Raw genomic sequence first — 17,183 nt, forward strand, 5'->3', positions numbered from 1 at the left:
CAGTGGGGTCCCTTACTGCTCAATAAAATGTTTTTTCTGTAACATATTTCTAGGGTCGCCAGTGCTCAGACTTAGGTCACTACCCCTGTGCTAGGCACTCCTGCCACCTGGGGGGATCAGAGCAAAAACTTGAGAGGCTGGGGATGAAGGAGTTTGGGCACAGTCCCTAAAGCATCTCAGTGGTTGCTTCTCATCTTCTGTGAGAAGGCACATCCCCAGTGTGTGTGTGCGTGTGCGTGTGTGTGTGTTGGGGGGAGGGGGTCCCTAGAGGAGGCAGCTGGGGGAGGGCCTGAGGCTGGAAATGGGGAATGGCGTGCGGCCTCTGAGCAAGCACAGGCACTTAGCCCTTGAGGTTTCTGGGAAAGCTACAGCCACAAGGGCCACGAGATAAGGCAAGTGTAGCAGCAGAACCCAGGTGCCAGGTCTTTCCTCAGAACCTATACTTCTCCACGAGGCCGGGCCTTCCATGCTCAGGTAGGAGGGATCCTGGCCAGAAGGTCAGCCAGCAGCTCTGGGAGGAAGGTTGCTGCGGTGGGGGCTCTGCTGCCATGGAAACGACTTCATTTCCTTCCACTCAAATAGCCACTGACTGGGTTCCTGCTCTGTTGAGTAAAAGGGTTGCTGACCCTCCCCAGAAGGTTGTTCAGTTCACATCCCAAAAGTCCCTCTATTCAGGCCCTGGGGAGGTGTAGCAACTCCTGAGGGTGCTCTTTCCTGAGGCTGGCTGACAGAAGTGGGGGAGGTTCCTGATAGTTCCCAGGTGCTGGTTCAAGTCCCCAGAGAATGGTCATGCAGGTTGGGGTGTCAAGTAGGTGCAGAGAGAAGGTCGGGGGCAGAGGGCCTCTTCCTGAATCCAGAGCTCACAAGGTTACCCCCCCCCACATTTCCAGAAACTATCTCTTCCCCCACACCAGCCCCCATGGGCCAGTACCGGGAAACCGGGAGCCCAGAGCACTTGTGGCCACAGAGACAACTCGCACGCAGCCCTCGGGGTGGACGGGGCCAGCTACAGGCAGATGGGGACGAGGTGTGCTCCCGGGAGGCCTCAGGCTGAAGGTGGCCCTCTGAGAGAAGCACCCCAGCTTGGACAGGAAGTTTAGAGGCGGGGGAGAGCAACCTGGGGCGCCCCCTCGGAGCAGTGGGAGTGGGAAGAGGGGCGGGGGCGGAGGGAACCCGCGATGGGAGGCGAGTGGGCTCTCAGCAGAGGCCAGCTTAGCCCGCGGGAGCTGCCTCTGAGCAGGGGGCAGGAGGGCAGTGCCGCCCTGTGGCTGCCGGGCTTCGCGGATCGCGGCTCTCCGCACACGGGTCGCAGGGTCCTGTGACTCTGTATCCACTCCCTCACCCCGCCCCCTCGCGAGGCCGCGCTGCTGGGTGGCCTGTGTCAACGGGCAGAACCCCATCGCCCGCCCCTCTCAGACCCGCCTCTGCCCGCCTGCCTGGCCCTGCGCAGCTTGCGGCCCGGGGGCCTCGAAGGTCCCCGTGCACTCAGCCAGCGGCCTCTGCTGTGTCTGCTGCTCCTGCTGGGTCTGCTGCTGTGGCTGGTAACCCGTGCAGACCACACCGGGCACCTCCAGCACCCCAAGTCCACGGGAGCGCACACAGGCCCTGATGCGGGACTTCCCGCTTGTGGACGGGTGGCTGCAGTATGTGTGGGCTGCTGGGGGCCGGTGGGGGCCTAGCCTGGCCCTGGGCAGGGGAGGAGGTCCGGAGCATGCAGAGCTAGTGGGGAGGCTCCCTCACACCACCCCTGGATGTCCTCTCCATCATCTACAGATGCCCTTCCCCTTCTCTGTCATCCCCTCCCTGGTGGGAACCCCTCAGCCCAGGCCTCAGCTGCTCCTAGTATAGTCTGTGTGACAGTGTGAGGTGGGGGGCCCCCAGGCTGGCCCAGGCCAGGCAATGTGTCCTGCCTGATCCCAAGACCTAAGGAGCCCACCCGTTTGCCTTGACCTCCCTCCAGCCACAAGGACATGCCCCTGGTCCTGAGGCAGTTTTACCACAACGGGCTACAGGATGTTAATCTGCACAATTTCAGCCATGGCCAGACCAGCTTGGACAGGCTGAAAGACGGTCTCGTGGGTGCCCAGGTACCAAAGGGACACACAAGGTGCCACCATGGCTGCTGGGGAATGTGGGGCAGTTTGGGGGCCTCAGAGACCACAGGTTAATCACATTGGAACTAAGTTACCATAGTGACCTAGAAAGTGCCATGCCAAGGATGCTGGGGGCTACAGGGGTCACAGTGAGCCAACCTGACGGGCATCCAAGTACCACAGAGAAAGCAACGCATTACATGTGACTTCTGGGCACAGTGAGTGCTGTGCCAGCTGAGGAGGCTATAAGAAGCCCAAGGAGTTCCAAAGCCCAAACTAAGCCCTGGCCTTCCCTCAGTTCTGGTCAGCCTACGTCCTGTGCCAGACCCACGAACGGGATGCTGTGCGCCTCACCCTGGAGCAAATTGACCTCATCCGCCTCCTGTGTGCCTCCTATTCTGAGCTGGAGCTTGTGACCTCAGTTAAAGGTAGACGGGGCACTTCCCTGGTAGTCCAGAGGTTAAGACTCCACGCTTCCACCACAGGGGGCTCGGGTTTGATCCCCGGTGGGGGAACTAAGAGCCCTCAAGCTGCGTGGCACGGCCGAAAAAAAAAAGGTAAACAGACTGGTGGTGATAGGTGTTAGGGACTTCAGTAAGCTACCCCTGCCTCTGAAAATGATCATCTGACCTATCTGCCCCCAGCTCTCAACAATACCCGGAAGTTGGCTTGCCTCACTGGTGTGGAGGGCGGCCACTCACTGGACAGTAGCCTCTCCATCTTGCACACCTTCTATGCGCTGGGTGTGTGCTACGTGACACTCACCCACACCTGCAACACGCCCTGGTGAGCACAGTGCAGATGGTGAGGGCCCAGGGAGGCAGGGATCTGCCCAAGATCACGCTGGGGCCCAAAGCAAGTTTACCCCTGGGATCCGGCCCTGAACCTGGGTGGGGAGGGGAATGGAGGTTTGCAGAACAAGAATGAATCCCCAGAAGGGCCCTGCTACTGCCAGGCACAGCCCAGTTTGGGTCCCTCCTCTTGCACCAGGGAGTTGCAGGTGTAGATGGTTTGACAGAACCTCTTTCTAGGCTCTTGTAGCCAAGTCATGGCCACCAGTCAGACTGCCTCCTGGCCATCCTGCAGGGCACAGAGCTCAGCAAAGGGTATCCACCCCTTCTACAGCAATGTCAGTCGGCTGACCGGCTTTGGCGAGGTAAGGACCCAGGTTCCATACCCTGCCCCGCATGAATGTACAGCCCCGCCTGTTCCCTACAGATAAATGCACACAAGATAAATGCAGCCCTGATGCCCTCTCCCCATCCTGTCCCTGCAGAAGGTGGTGGCAGAAATGAACCGCCTGGGCATGATGGTGGACTTATCCCATGTCTTGGATGCTGTGGCACAGCGAGCCCTAGAAGTGTCACAGGCACCTGTCATCTTCTCCCACTCAGCTGCCCGGGGTGTGTGCAAGAACACTTGGAATGTTCCTGATGATATCCTGCAGCTTCTGGTGAGACTGCCCTGGCCCTCAAACCTAAAGCAAGAGGTTCAAACCAGGAGCCCTTGAACCTGAGCCTCTTCTCCCTCAATTTCCTCAAACCCCAGGTTAAATATCTTCTGCCCCCAAAACCCACGATCCACAGCCCCTGAACTCTTGCACCCTAGGTGGGGGTCTAGGCGGTAAGATACTCCTCCAAACCCGGAAACCCAGGGCCAAGACACCATCCAGACCAGGGCTGCGGCTCCTCCATTCACACAAACCCAGAGAGGAGACGACTCTGACCTCAAAGCCAGGGCTGAACACCTTCCTCACAGGGGCCGAGAGAGTGAACAGGCAGGTGGCTGTGCTGGGGGCCAAGCTGACTGTCCACCAGTCTGCCCCTGTAGAAGAAGAACGGTGGCATCGTGATGCTGTCCTTGTCCGTGCGGGTGCTGCAGTGCAACCCGTTAGCCAACGTGTCTACTGTGGCAGGTGAGCCTCACCCTGGGCTCTCTGAAAACTCTGATTTGGAGCTGAAGCTGGGTCCAAATTTGGGGAGGACTTCAGAAGAGCCCCAGGGGTTTGACCCACCTATTGGCAATAGGTACAGCTCCCCAAAACCCAATAATGGACGGTACACAGCACCTTGGTGCCGTGTGGAACTGGAGCCACGGAATCAAAACTGTGATACTGATGGGTATCAGGGAAGCTGTCAGACACAGAGCCCGGGTGCTGCCCATCTGTGCCTCTACAGGGGCTCCTAAAGCACACTGCCCCTACCTCTGGCCAAGGGACTGGACAGCTCCTTAGGTCTCTGGGGTCTTCTTCAGCTGTTCTCTTGTTCCTCTCTCATCCTCCACACCCGAGGAAAGGAGCCCCCACAGGTTCTCAAGGAGACTGGGAGGCAGGGTGAATCTTGGGTGGGAAATGGCCCAAACAGGGTGCTCTGGGGTCCACTCCAAATCTGAAGTCCAGTCTAGAGCCAGCTGGGATCACTTCAGATCAAACCTCAGGGCCCTCTAGTTGGTATCTCGGTGCCAGGCCATGAAGGAACTGGCCTGTTTGACCTACAGGCTGAAAAAAGGGGAATCAACAGAGGCCAGTCATCACCCCCACCCCTGCCCTGGAAGCCCCACACTGCTGACTTTCCATTCTTCAGATCACTTCGACCACATCAGGGCAGTCATTGGATGCAAGTTCATCAGGATTGGTGGAGATTATGACGGCGCTGGCCGGTGAGTGCTTCCCCGTGGCTTGTCTCGGGCTGGCTGGGCAGCAATGGGGCTTTCACAGCCACCGTGCCCACCACACTGTGGTCCTCATGGCCTTGACCATAGCCTCAGGTGTGCTGGTCCAACTGGTATCTCCCCTCTCCCAGGGTCTGCTACCTGGGCTCTCCTGTCTGTTTGGCCCTACTCTAGGTCATCGTATTTGTCTAAAACACCACACAGAGCTCATCTGCCCAGCATCTGTGCCCATCCAGTGCCAGCAGACCCACGGCCTCTGAGCAGACTCTTAGCAAGGTCTGGGCTGGGCTGACCATCTTTTCTGCCTGCAGTTGGGCCTGTGCATGCAGGGGGGTCAACCCAGTTCTTAAAAAGCTTTTCTTCTCTTTATAAATGGAGGCAAAAATTGCATTCAGTGAAAGGCATAGATCTTAACAGTACAATCTGATGACTTTTGGTGAATAGTCGAGGAGCTTTGGGGGCCTTCCTCTGAAGGATGAAGAGCAGGAGTGAATCATCTACTCTCTCCAAGTCTCCATTTTCCATATCTGACCAGGGCTTCGGTTCAGTGGACCCTGGACACATAGGGCTTTGGTTCTGACTCAGGACCAGGGGACAGGTCTGAGGCCCAAGAGCTGGCTGGCTGGCGGCCACACAAGTTCCCACAGGGCCTGGAGGACATGTCCATATACCTGGTACTGACAGAGGAGTTGTTGGGGCGTGGCTGGAGTGAGGAAGAGCTCTGGGGTGTGCTTTGAGGAAACGTGCGGCGGGTCTTCAGACAGGTGGAACAGGTATGCTGGGCTGGGCAAAAGAGTAGCTCTGAGCAGGTGGTCCGAGCAGGTGTACGTGGGGGTGCTGTGAGAGGTGCTGCCCGCTGACTGCCGCCTCCTGGTACGGGAGGAGAACAAGGGACAGAGTCCCTTGGAGGATGAGTTCCCAGATGAGCAGCTGGGCAGCTCTTGCCGCTCCGTCCTCCCATATCTGCATCAGAGAGAGGATCTGGCTCCAGACCAGAAACTAACCAGAGCTGTGGTTTGTGGGAATCCCATTTTGTCACCTAAGTGGTCATTCTCAAAATCTTGCCCCCACATGGGCCCAGGCCCCACAGTTATTGCTGCCTTCCCAAGTCCTCATTGTTTGGCTCTGGTGATCCAGTTAATCCTGCCAGATGTCACTTTGGCAGCCACAGATACCCCACAAAGTTTCCTTGCATGCGAGCACAAACATTTCCTGAAAATAAATGTTTTAGAAATGGAATCAGCACGAGTGTCTTTCTCCATGGTGGGGTCTGTGGTGCAGGCTCCCAATACTGGGGTTTGGTGGGGGACCCTGCAGTTTAGACACCAGATACTCAAGGAAGACCTGCTGGCAGTGGCCTGAGGAAACCCAGGTGGCTTGGCTCAGCACTGGAAGAAGACAGTGGGTGGCTCTGGCTGCGGGAGGGTGGACCTTACTCGGTTCCCTCTGTGTAGCTCACCTCAATCCACATCCTGACCCGCTGAGTACCACCTGGGGATCTTTCAGGGAATTCTGGTTCACATGCCCAAGAAGAGAACATGTCTAGATCACAAATGATCTTTGTACCTATTTGGACAGAGCCCAGAATCTCAGGCTACTTAATGGGCCATGGACCTCCAATGGCTAGACACCTCCTTCCCTGTTCCTCAGGGACTTCCCCTCTAATCGGTTCAGGCTACTTAGACAACCACGCCATCTTCCCCCAGTTCATCAATGATAATAGCAACTGCACTAATTATATCCAAAATTGAGTAAATACATTGAGTTAATCATGAGAGGTAGGGCTTCCCTGGGGGTGCAGTGGTTAAGAATCCACCTGCCAATGCAGGGGACACGGGTTCGAGCCCTGGTCTGGGAAGATCCAACATGCCATGGAGCAACTAAGCCCGTACGCCACAACTACTGAGTCCACGTGCCGCAACTACTGAAGCCCGGGTGCCTAGAGCCGGTGCTCCGCAACAGGAGAAGCCACCACAATGAGAAGCCTGCGCACCGCAACGAAGAGGAGCCCCCGCTCACTGCAACTAGAGAAAGCCCATGTGCAGCAACGAAGACCCAACACAGCCAAAAATAAACAAATAAATAAATAAATAAAATTTAAAAAGAAAAGAGATACAATACAGTATTGTTAACCATAGTTGTCATGCTGTACATTACATTCCAGAATGTATTTGTCTTGTAACTGGAAGCTTGTATCCTCTGACCACCTTCACCCATTTCCCCCCAACCTCATCCCCATAGGTTAAAATTTTAAATAGAGAAGCCCAGATAAGCTTCAATGAGAAGATGACATCTGAGCAGAGATTTGAGTTAGCCAAGTTGGTATCTAGTGGAAGAGTGCACAGGAGAGGAAAGGGCCAGTGCAAAGACCCTGGGGCAGGAGCTTGTCTGGTGTGTTAGAAGAACAGGAAGGAGGCCACTGTGGTTGCAGCACAGAAAGGAGAAGAGAGTAATGGAAGTCAGATACACAATGGATGGAGAGCAGTAAGCAGATAGAACACAGTGGTCAGACCCTGAATGGCCTTGTAGGACGCTCTGCGGTCTTTGTTAGCTCTTCACGATAGGAGCCAGTGAAGGGTTTTAAGGAGAGGAGTGGCGTGACTGATCACATTCCCCATGATCACGGTGACTGCTGTATGAAAAACAGACTGTGGGGGCCACGGTAGACACAGGCAGATCAGTTAGAAGGCTCTCCAGTCACCGATGTCAGAGATGATGGTGGCTCAGGACGGAGAGATAGTAGGGGAGGTGGTGAGAAGTGGTCACATTCTAAAAATATTCTGAAGGTAGAGCAACAGGAGTAAAACGAAGAAAATCAAAATCCCATGTCCCAGAGATAACTGTTAATTTATTTATTCTAAGCAAACAAGGTCCTGTCTAAAAACCACAAAGCTTTCCCAGGATGCTCTTCTCAGAGGTACTAACTTTTTACTTCTCAGCCTACTCCGGCCTGGCCTCCCCCTCTGCCACTCTCCCAAAGTCACCAATTACCTCGAAGTTGCTCAATCTACGAGACACTGACCTGTCCTCAATCTTGTTTTGCTAGCAGCACATGGCATGGTTGAGCCTCCCCTCTTCCTTGATCTCTCTCCTCCCTGGGTTCGTCGACCGCACACTCTCCCAGTTTTTCTCTCTACCCCTGCTTTTCAGTCTCTTTTGCTGGTTTCACCTCCTCCCCTCACATGTTGAGGCTGCTCCTTAGTCGTGGGCCCTCTTCCCTTCTAATTTAACACATCCTCCCTCACAAATTTATTCACTCCCATGGTTTAAAATATTGGCCATGATCATCTCCAAAGGCATCCCAACCTCACACCAACTGCTCAAAACACATCCCCACTCGGATGTCTTAAGGGCATCTTCTACTCAACATGTAGAAAACAAAGCCTTGATCTTCCCTCCTAAGCCTTGTCCTCTGTCTCCAATTATTTATTCAACAGACACTTACTGAGCCCCTAAGATATGCCAAGCACTGGTAGGCACTAGAGATAAAATGATGAGGCAGGAGGGAAAGGTTCAATAGAACAGAGGGTTATAGAAAGGGAACTTACAAATATGTGTGAAATTAAAACCACGTATGGTGCTATGAAGGAGCAGTTACGTAAGGCTGTGGGAGTCTAGGTCAGCAGGGAAGAGACTGATGGGGGTTGAGGAGGGCCTACCTTAAGAAATAATCTCTGGGGACTTCCCTGGTGGTGCAGTGGTTCAGAATCTGCCTGCCAGCACTATTTACAATAGCCAGGACATGGAAGCAACCTAAGCGTTCATTGACAGACGAATAGATAAAGAAGATGTGGCACATATACACAATGGAATATTACTCAGCCATAAAAAGAAACGAAATTGAGCTATTTGTAATGAGGTGGATAGACCTAGAGTCTGTCATACAGAGTGAAGTAAGTCAGGAAGAGAAAGACAAATACCGTATGCTAACACATATATATGGAATTTAAGGGAAAAAAATGTCATGAAGAACCTAGGGGTAAGACAGGAATAAAGACACAGACCTACTAGAGAATGGACTTGAGGATATGGGGAGGGGGAAGGGTAAGCTGTGACAAAGTGAGAGAGTGGCATGGACATATATACACTACCAAACGTAAAATAGATAGCTAGTGGGAAGCAGCCACATAGCACAGGGAGATCAGCTCGGTGCTTTGTGACCACCTAGAGGGCTGGGATAGGGAGGGTGGGAGGGAGATGCAAGAGGGAGGGGATATGGGGATATATGTATATGTATAGCTGATTCACTTTGTTATACAGCAGAAACTAACACAACAATGTAAAGCAATTATACTCCAATAAAGATGTTAGAAAAAAATAATAGTGTTGTGAAATAAAAAAGACATGGTAAGTGGCGGCATTTGGGAATTGTTTGTTGTATTACAATGAAACCTTCACGAACTGTAATTTGTTGGTTATGCCATATTTATGTATTTTTATTTTTACTATATGAAGTATCCTTCCAGAATATTTTAGCCAAGCCTGTAACAACATTCTGTGTGTGTGTTTGTGTGTGCATACATGCATGTGTGTATATGTATGGGGCGGGCGGGCAGGTTACAGGAAAGAGAAGTGTAGAGCTGACAGAGATAGGTCAATCCAGCAGATTTTTGCATTTCCCTTCTCTGACACCTTAGGAAAATCCATCCACATACACATTCCATGTGTTCCTGTTGGGATTGTCAATCCAAGTGTCAGTATACTCCTTGAAGTTTGATACAGACATACCAAGAGAAAGGAGTTCTCTCTCTTCCTTTGGATCCTAAGTTATTAAGATAAGATTAGGAGGTTACTAAATGCCATTTTTCTCACTATGTGTAAAAACCTTGGCTGAGAATGTCTAGTGGGAACCAAAGCCAAGAGATTAGAAAAAGAAAGAGCTGCTTAACATCATTTGATAACCTGGATCAGACTGTTCCTGAAGCCCTTCTTTGGGTAATCTCAATAACATCATCCATTATTTTTTCTTTTGTATCTATGCCAATTTGAGCTGTTTCTGTCTCATGCTACCAAATGGATACCATCTACTTCAACTGAATCATCCAGTGGAGATATTTTTTCATTTCTAAATGGAGGCTTGGGTCAATAAAATGTACGGGATTCCTAAGAGATAACCAAAGTCCAACCCAAGAATCTCTGACCCAAGCCTTACTCCATCTGGATAAAAATTCAGATTTTGGTTTCTTCGCATGGGACCTTCTCAAACACTCTTGTTTCTCACAGAGTTTGCACTCACTCCTGGGCTAATATCGGGTGACCTTCCAGCCCAATCAAGCCCTGCCCCCAGGTCCCTACACCAATATCAGCCCACTTGGAGATGCAGGAGGGGGCAGTGGAGCAATCAGAGACCCAGTTGGCAGGCTTGAGAGAACCCTTCCTAGCCCCTGTACCTCATCAAACTTCACAGTGTACTGAGTTGATTTATGAGAAAAGGTTATTAAAGCATGTAAGAGCTCCTGCTGGAGAGAAAATTATCTGTATAAACAAAGTGTTATTACAGGAATCGGGGAGGCCACATGTGGGAAAGGTCATTAAAATAAGGAAAAACTGGCATATCAATCCCTTCTAAATCACTGATCTCGCATGAGAGAAGTTAAATATCTCTATATCTCACATGTTTCTTTTTGATCATTAGTCCTTCCAGCTCAGAAGGGGACATTCTCAGATGCTAACTTGCTGAGTACTTTAAATTAGGGGGAACTTCTAAGACATAAGTTGTGAAGTTGGATTTTTGAAGGAGGGCTCAATTAGAGACTGCGTAGTAATACAAAGCAGGCACTTGAATCTCTACAGTGTTATTTTCTCTCCTACAAATGAAAGACTAATTTTTTTCCTTTGCTTCATTTGACAAGATTTGATATTTTCCATTCTTTCTCCTAACAAGGGGGAATGCACAACAGTCACCCTGTATACAGTGCTGTAATTCACAGAAATGATTTTCAGGCTTTGGGTTAAGAAAACAAATCCCCTTAGTAGATTAGTTTGTATTAAAAAAAAATTTGAGTTAGGGCCAGATTCCTCCCATGGAAATCATATTAGTAAACAGTTGGTTCCATTAAGATGTTTTACTCAAGTTTGGTTCTCTGAGCCAGATTCCTTTGTTCTTAACAAGGGGTTTTGACAGCCCAGCTCAGACTACTGATCTATATTCTTCAAGCGAGTGAGCAATATAATGAGCCTTTGATTTCCCTTTTATTCATTCTTTGGAACTTTAATTCTGGAGTTTAGAGACAATGATATTATATCTAAATGTTATCAAAAGTTTTGTTTGCAATGTATAATTAGGTGCAATTAAGTGGTGGTGTAAAGATATTACGATGGCATTTTAGTCAGGGGCCCTAGCACTACTTGAATTCTTGCGTTAGGTACACCACTACTTCTTTTATAATGTTTCCAAGGGAGATACTAAACAAAGGAGGCAAAATACAGGGGCTTTGACCCCCAAACACCAAAGCAGAATTCAAGCACCCTGGGCTCAAATCCATAGAGAGCTCCTGTAGCCATGTGAGGCAGGTTTAAATGGACTAGAAGCAAGTAGAAAGGCTATTATTCTGTCTCAACAAAGCCCGACAAACTTGAGTGCTTATCTCTGCAAAGTTTTCAGTGCCTAAGCCTGAACTGGGAATTCTTAGGATCTAGTGGTAAAGAAGCATCCAAAGAGAGATGTCTGGACTTTCATCCAGTGTAGCAGTGCCAGGCCAGTATACCACCCCAAAGGAGAAGAGATGAATTTTTAAATCACATAGTGACTCCACCCAAAGTGGCCCCTTTTTGCAGGTGGAGGAAAGTGGCTATCATGAAAAAGAGGAGTCAAAGAGCTCTTCTCCATTCTTAGAAACCAAAATGTGAAAATTTTTCATACCCCAGCATTGTGTATGTTAACACATGTCTACTTGGCTCATTCAGGAGATCCTTTATCTCAATTGCATTAGTGTGGTCTTTTATATAATGCTAGACATAATTAGTCATCCAACATAATGAGTTTGAACTGAATTGTGATTTGTACTAGAGTCCCCATAGTTACACTCAAAGTCCTCCAAATTTATTTAAAAGCATTCATGCTATGAACATCTATTATTTTGCTGTCTGTCATCTTTTTATCTTTCTTCTGGTAGCTATATCCTAATTTCCCCACCTTCAATCCATGTGCTTCTCGCGGCGTTGACTCTACCTTTAACTCAAGAATGGGATGAATGACCCAGACCTGGCCAAAGTCCTGCATCCTGATGGTACCAATAATCCAATCAAAGATGAGCACATGGGGGCTTCCCTGGTGGTGCAGTGGTTAAGAATCCGCCTGCCAATGCAGGGTACACGGGTTTGAGCCCTGGTCCAGGAAGATCCCACATGCCGCGGAGCAAGTAAGCCTGTGTGCCACAACTACTTAAGGCCGAGCGTCTAGAGCTCGTGCTCCGCAACAAGAGAAGCCACCGCAGTGAGAAGCTCACACACCGCACAGCAACAAAGACCCAACGCAACCAAAAATAAATAAATTAAAAAAAAAAGAAAAAAAGATGAGCACATGGGCTGATACAGTCCCATCAGAGTGGACCCCAGAATGTTTTTTGGAAATGCTAGGATAAAGACGCTCACTGTTTTTCACTGGATTTCAGTGTTGAAGCATGCAGTTCCAAGAGCTGATGACAGTCATTTTTCAAGCATGAGACGGAAGCCACCAAGAATGGAGACAACATTAAGGCAACATAGCTGAGAAATGTACAGAGAAAAAGTAAATTCTGGAGACATCATTTGAGCCCTGGATCAAGTCATATCTGAGGCTGGTATGTCTTTGAATTACTTGATTTACAAGAGCCAATAAATTCTTTTCCATGTGTAAGCCAGTTTGGGTTGAATTTTTATCTTTTGTAGACTTAAAAAATGCCATAAATGATACACATATGTGCATTTCATAAAAATTAACCAGGATAAAATAACACCAAAGGATAAAGATAATTCTAAAAACCCACACACTAATAAAAATTAGATCTAAAATGTTTGAGTACCTACTATAGGCCAGACATTATTACAACTTCATTTTACGTTTAACTCATTTAATTCTAACAACAAATTCACTAAGTAGGTGTTATTATTTTTGCCCTTTTACATATGGAAAATGTGACACAAAGAGGTCAAGAAACCTGCCCAAGGTCACTTAGTAGTAAGATGGGGCTCAAATACTAACCCGGGCAATCTGAACCCAGAGCTTGTGTGCATAACTGCTACATTCTACTGATAGGATCTCCCAAAACATACTTTCAATGCTCATCACCTATAAAGGCATCTGCTTGAGAGATCAAGGTCATTTTATGGTGTAAAGTCAAAAAGTGGCCTTAAGGTAAATATGAAGAGCCTCAAATAAAGATATATATATATATATTTAATCTGCAATATAACTGGAGCCCACAGAACAATTTCCATGTTAAGAGAATGGCCTTAAGCATCAGTCTTTTCAGTCATGGGCCCAGCAACAGGTGTTTTGAGGTATCTCTCTCTCTCTCTCTCTCTCTCTCTCTCTCTCTCTGTGGAATGGCCAGTGGGGAAGGGGCAGAAATCAGGATATGGGGCAATGGGGTACAAAAACTAAGGTTTCAAGTTCTAGTCGGCTTCACATTCTAAGGGGTCCCTTCTTGTGGCTGTGTGTTCCAGCAGGGCCAGGGGTGAGAGCCAAGAGAAGTCAGATATACTACTGAGGACCTCAGTAATCAGTTCATGGACAGCAGGCTCTCAATCCTTGTTATGGGCTGAATTGTGTCACCTTCCAAATTCCTATGTTGAAGCCCTAACCCCCAGTACTTCAGAAAGTACCTGCATTTGGAGACAGGACCTTTAAAATGGTAATTAAGTTAAAATGAAACTGGTAGCGTGGGCTCGAATCCAATTTGATGAGTGTCCTAATTAGAAGAGGAGATTAGGACACACAGAGAGACACCAAGGACACGCACACAGAGAAAAAGGACCATGTGAGAGAACACAGCAAGAAGACAGCCATCTGCAAGCCAAGGAAAGAGGCCTCAGAAGAAACCAAACCTGAAACACCTTGATCTTGGCCTTCTAGCCTCCAGAACTGTGGGAAATATAAATTTCTGTTGTTTAATTTCTGTGGTATTTTGTTATGACAATCCTAGCAAACTAAGACATCTCTAAGAGTTCAGGGTAAAGATATATTCAGGGACACTCCATAGATGGCAGGACTAAATCTACCTGGGGAGAGTTTATTAAAAGCTAGGTGAATGCCATGGTTCCCCACCACATGGAGAACTAGAATGCTGAACAGAATGACTAGGTAAAAGCAAAATTGTAGGTTCAGACCAATGGGCAGTGTTTGACGGGCACTGGATCAGATACCCAGATTACAATCCTAGCTCTGCTACTAACCAGCTGTGTGACCTTGTGTATGTCTTTAACCATACTGAGCCTGAGTTTCTTCATCTGTGAGGGTCCCTATCTCATGGATGTGTCAAGGATTAAATTAAGAGAGAATATATGAAAAACATGTAGTGCAGTTACAAAACCATGGTAGGTACTTAATAAATGGAAGTCATTTGGTAACCACGATTTGGTGATGCTGCATGCCTAGGGTTCACTCCAGTTAGAACCTATGGCTTCCAGCCTGACTCACGCATAGCTCATGGCTGGCAGGGCCAAGTCTTCTGGCCATTTGCCTGCCTTGGTGGAGATTAACTTCCCTGCTGGGTTGTGCTGGCAGAGCAGAAGTTCAAGGCCCATAGCTGAACAGACTGAGACGCCAGAGCTAAGATTTTTCCCCATGCCCTCACACATAGATAGTAAATCTATCCAACAGGGTCATCTTAGAACAAAAAAGGACAACACCAGGCATGGATTCCAGCATCCTGTTTAGCACCCCCTTCAAAGCACTCTGACCCTCTAGACCTCCCTTGAACACTAGTGGGAAAAAACTCCAGATGAGGAAATTCCAGGAATAGTATGCAAAGAAAGGGTCATCTTTTGATATGTGGGTGTCATTTGCCTAAAAAAGCAGCTCTTGAATAATCAAAAACATACCAAAGCGTAAGCAGTAAGTTAGGTCTACATATCCAAAATGCCCAGACCACCGCTACAATGAAATTGAAGACTTTTTAAAGTCAGTTATGACTCTAAGAAAAAGGAATTTTACAAAAATGGAGGCTAGATTTTAAAAACACTTCTTGAGACTCGGTCACAATCAGGAAATATCTTTTCTTAAGATATTTCCAACAAGGATGACTTTGTTTTCTTTCTCTGCTCAATAAGATACCCATTTACAATGCCAAACCATTATAACAAGAGCGAACCTGTTATGACAAATATTGTTGCCCCAGCCAATGGTCCACTCATTTCAAAATGTATTTAATAAACATTTCCAGAACCACCAAGAATGGAAAAACTATGAATGCTATTTCCTGTTGAAGGGTCTGGAGCAAGCCTAATGGGAGAACCACCCAGTGTCGGGGATCTCTGGTGTTGGAACTAGTGGAGTGTTTACTCAAAGCACCTCGAGGGAGCATGGCTGGAAATGGGTAGGGGAGGAGGAACCAGAATCATGGGGAAGTCAAAACAGTCACCAGGAAAATGACTTCAGATGTTAAAATAGAAGGGTGAGTCAAGGACAGAAATTGGAAGGTAAGTAACAGTCTTAGCAGATACGAAATTAAAGCGGAAGTTGGAGAGAAACGTGAAGTCAGAACTGGGGCTGTGAACCTTGAATCCTGGCTTTCTTTGTGGGGTTACATAAATAAAGAGTACAGGGCTGGACATCAACTGAAATCTATTTCCCGACACACATTTTTGGAAAAATCTGGTCTATGGAAGAAGACACAAGTACTAAATTATTGCATAGAACCATCGAAAAGTATTCTGATATGCCGAATTTCCATAAAAGTGAAGAAAATTTTATTTTTAGTATTTATGCCTACAGTAATATTACTGCAAAATTTTAGTCCTAAAACTTGCAACTAACTGACAAATTTAAAAACAGAGTAAGTACAAACCAGAGGTTGCAAATTGGGTATCTGTGGGCTGTCTAGTTGTGTTTGCCTTGCACAGAATTTTCGAAAATGAACGAATTGTTACCATGGTGGAACTTCCATTCCCTGGCCTTCTACCTTATATTTTCATGTGTGTGTGACGGTGGCAGCAGGGGGGACTTCCACTCTACTTGTCTCTGAGCTCTCTCCCTGATGGGTAGGAGGTTTGGCCTGACAGTCATTGGTCCTCATTTCTTAATTGGGTAGAGTTACTCTATTAACAATCTGAGAGCACTATCATCCCTCTTTTTTTCACCCTTTCTCCCCTGACAAGGCAGTTCTGCATACCCAAGTTTTCTTCTGAGGAGAGTGGTAATTAGAAAATACAGGTTACAGATTTTAGCCTTGTTCTTCCATCAACTTTATCAGTAATAATGTTGACATCTTGATCTCTGGCTGTCTTAACCCTGTGTCATTACTCAACTGGCAGTGAATTCAAGAGGAGGGGGTGTTATTAACTGGGCCCCACAAACTCCAAGAGGTTGCCAACATATAAACGTGGGGAAATTTCATATAAAGATCTAGGTTTCTGACTTTTGTTGAAAAATGGAAGGTCTGGCAAGACTGGGACCATACTGCACATTGTATGCACTGGCTGAAGCTGAGGAATGGATGCCACCTTTAGATGGGGCATGAATGCTCCAATTTGCCACAGTCCCCGCCACTCCATACCATCTCATGCTCAGGCATTTAACTTAGCCATCTTGTCCTGGCATGTAAGTTTGTAATTTCCTACTATAATCTTACAGATTTCTTTCTTTATATAATATTGACTTTTTCTCAGCAGAATCCTGATTATTGGAAAGAATGATTAATAAATATTTTGAAAAACATTGGTGTGGAGAAACCTGTATCTGTAAGTCTAATCGTAAAGCTAAGTGTTGTGGCATTCTGGTTCCTAACCTAGAACATCTACAGATCTCTGTTATTTCACTCCACACACTTCCAGTGCAACATAGACCTAGATCAACAATCTTTTTCCTAACTTTAGATGAGACTGCAGGTCAGAAAAACCCTATTTAAGCCCTATAGCAAAGAAAATCCTCCATCTCTAGCTTGTATTTTGTTTACAGACATTGTAGGGCTGTCTCTCTCTGGCAAAAGCAAAGTAGATGTTTGGAAAAATTATTGAACTAGTTCAAGCAAAATACATGTCAAATGAGCCAGGTAATTTCCAGAAAAGCCAATGTTTTCTCTGAATTAGAGTACTTGGAGAATTGCCCCAACCACCTGTACTGCTTAGCTCATGGAGACTGAGACTGTGTTTTCACAACTAAAATAACCTTAGTTGAACCAGCCATGGAGGCCAATCTCAAAAACAGAATTTTGCTTCATCACTGTGGATCAAATTACTTTTAACATAATCAGCTGTGGGGACAGTAAAACACATTAATTT

At 47.7% G+C, this 17,183-nt stretch overlaps 1 protein-coding gene across 1 annotated transcript; it reads left to right on the forward strand.

Annotated features, from left to right (window-relative positions):
* The first annotated feature begins 732 nt into the window (after positions 1–732).
* On the forward strand, positions 733–5,895 carry LOC111185530 (dipeptidase 2-like). Its single transcript, XM_089908591.1, is given in 13 exon segments — positions 733–1,094; positions 1,326–1,552; positions 1,554–1,634; positions 1,961–2,087; positions 2,392–2,521; positions 2,738–2,879; positions 3,180–3,249; positions 3,370–3,546; positions 3,924–4,008; positions 4,676–4,755; positions 5,402–5,545; positions 5,646–5,870; positions 5,872–5,895. Coding segments are annotated over 13 exon segments (1,590 nt in total). The 5' UTR covers positions 733–1,016.
* The last annotated feature ends 11,288 nt before the right edge of the window (positions 5,896–17,183 follow it).

This window comes from Delphinapterus leucas, chromosome 3 (genome assembly GCF_059928025.1).
Source record: "Delphinapterus leucas isolate spDelLeu-1000000601 "Yukka" chromosome 3, BTC_Dleu_Yukka2, whole genome shotgun sequence".
Taxonomy (NCBI): Eukaryota; Metazoa; Chordata; class Mammalia; order Artiodactyla; family Monodontidae; genus Delphinapterus; species Delphinapterus leucas.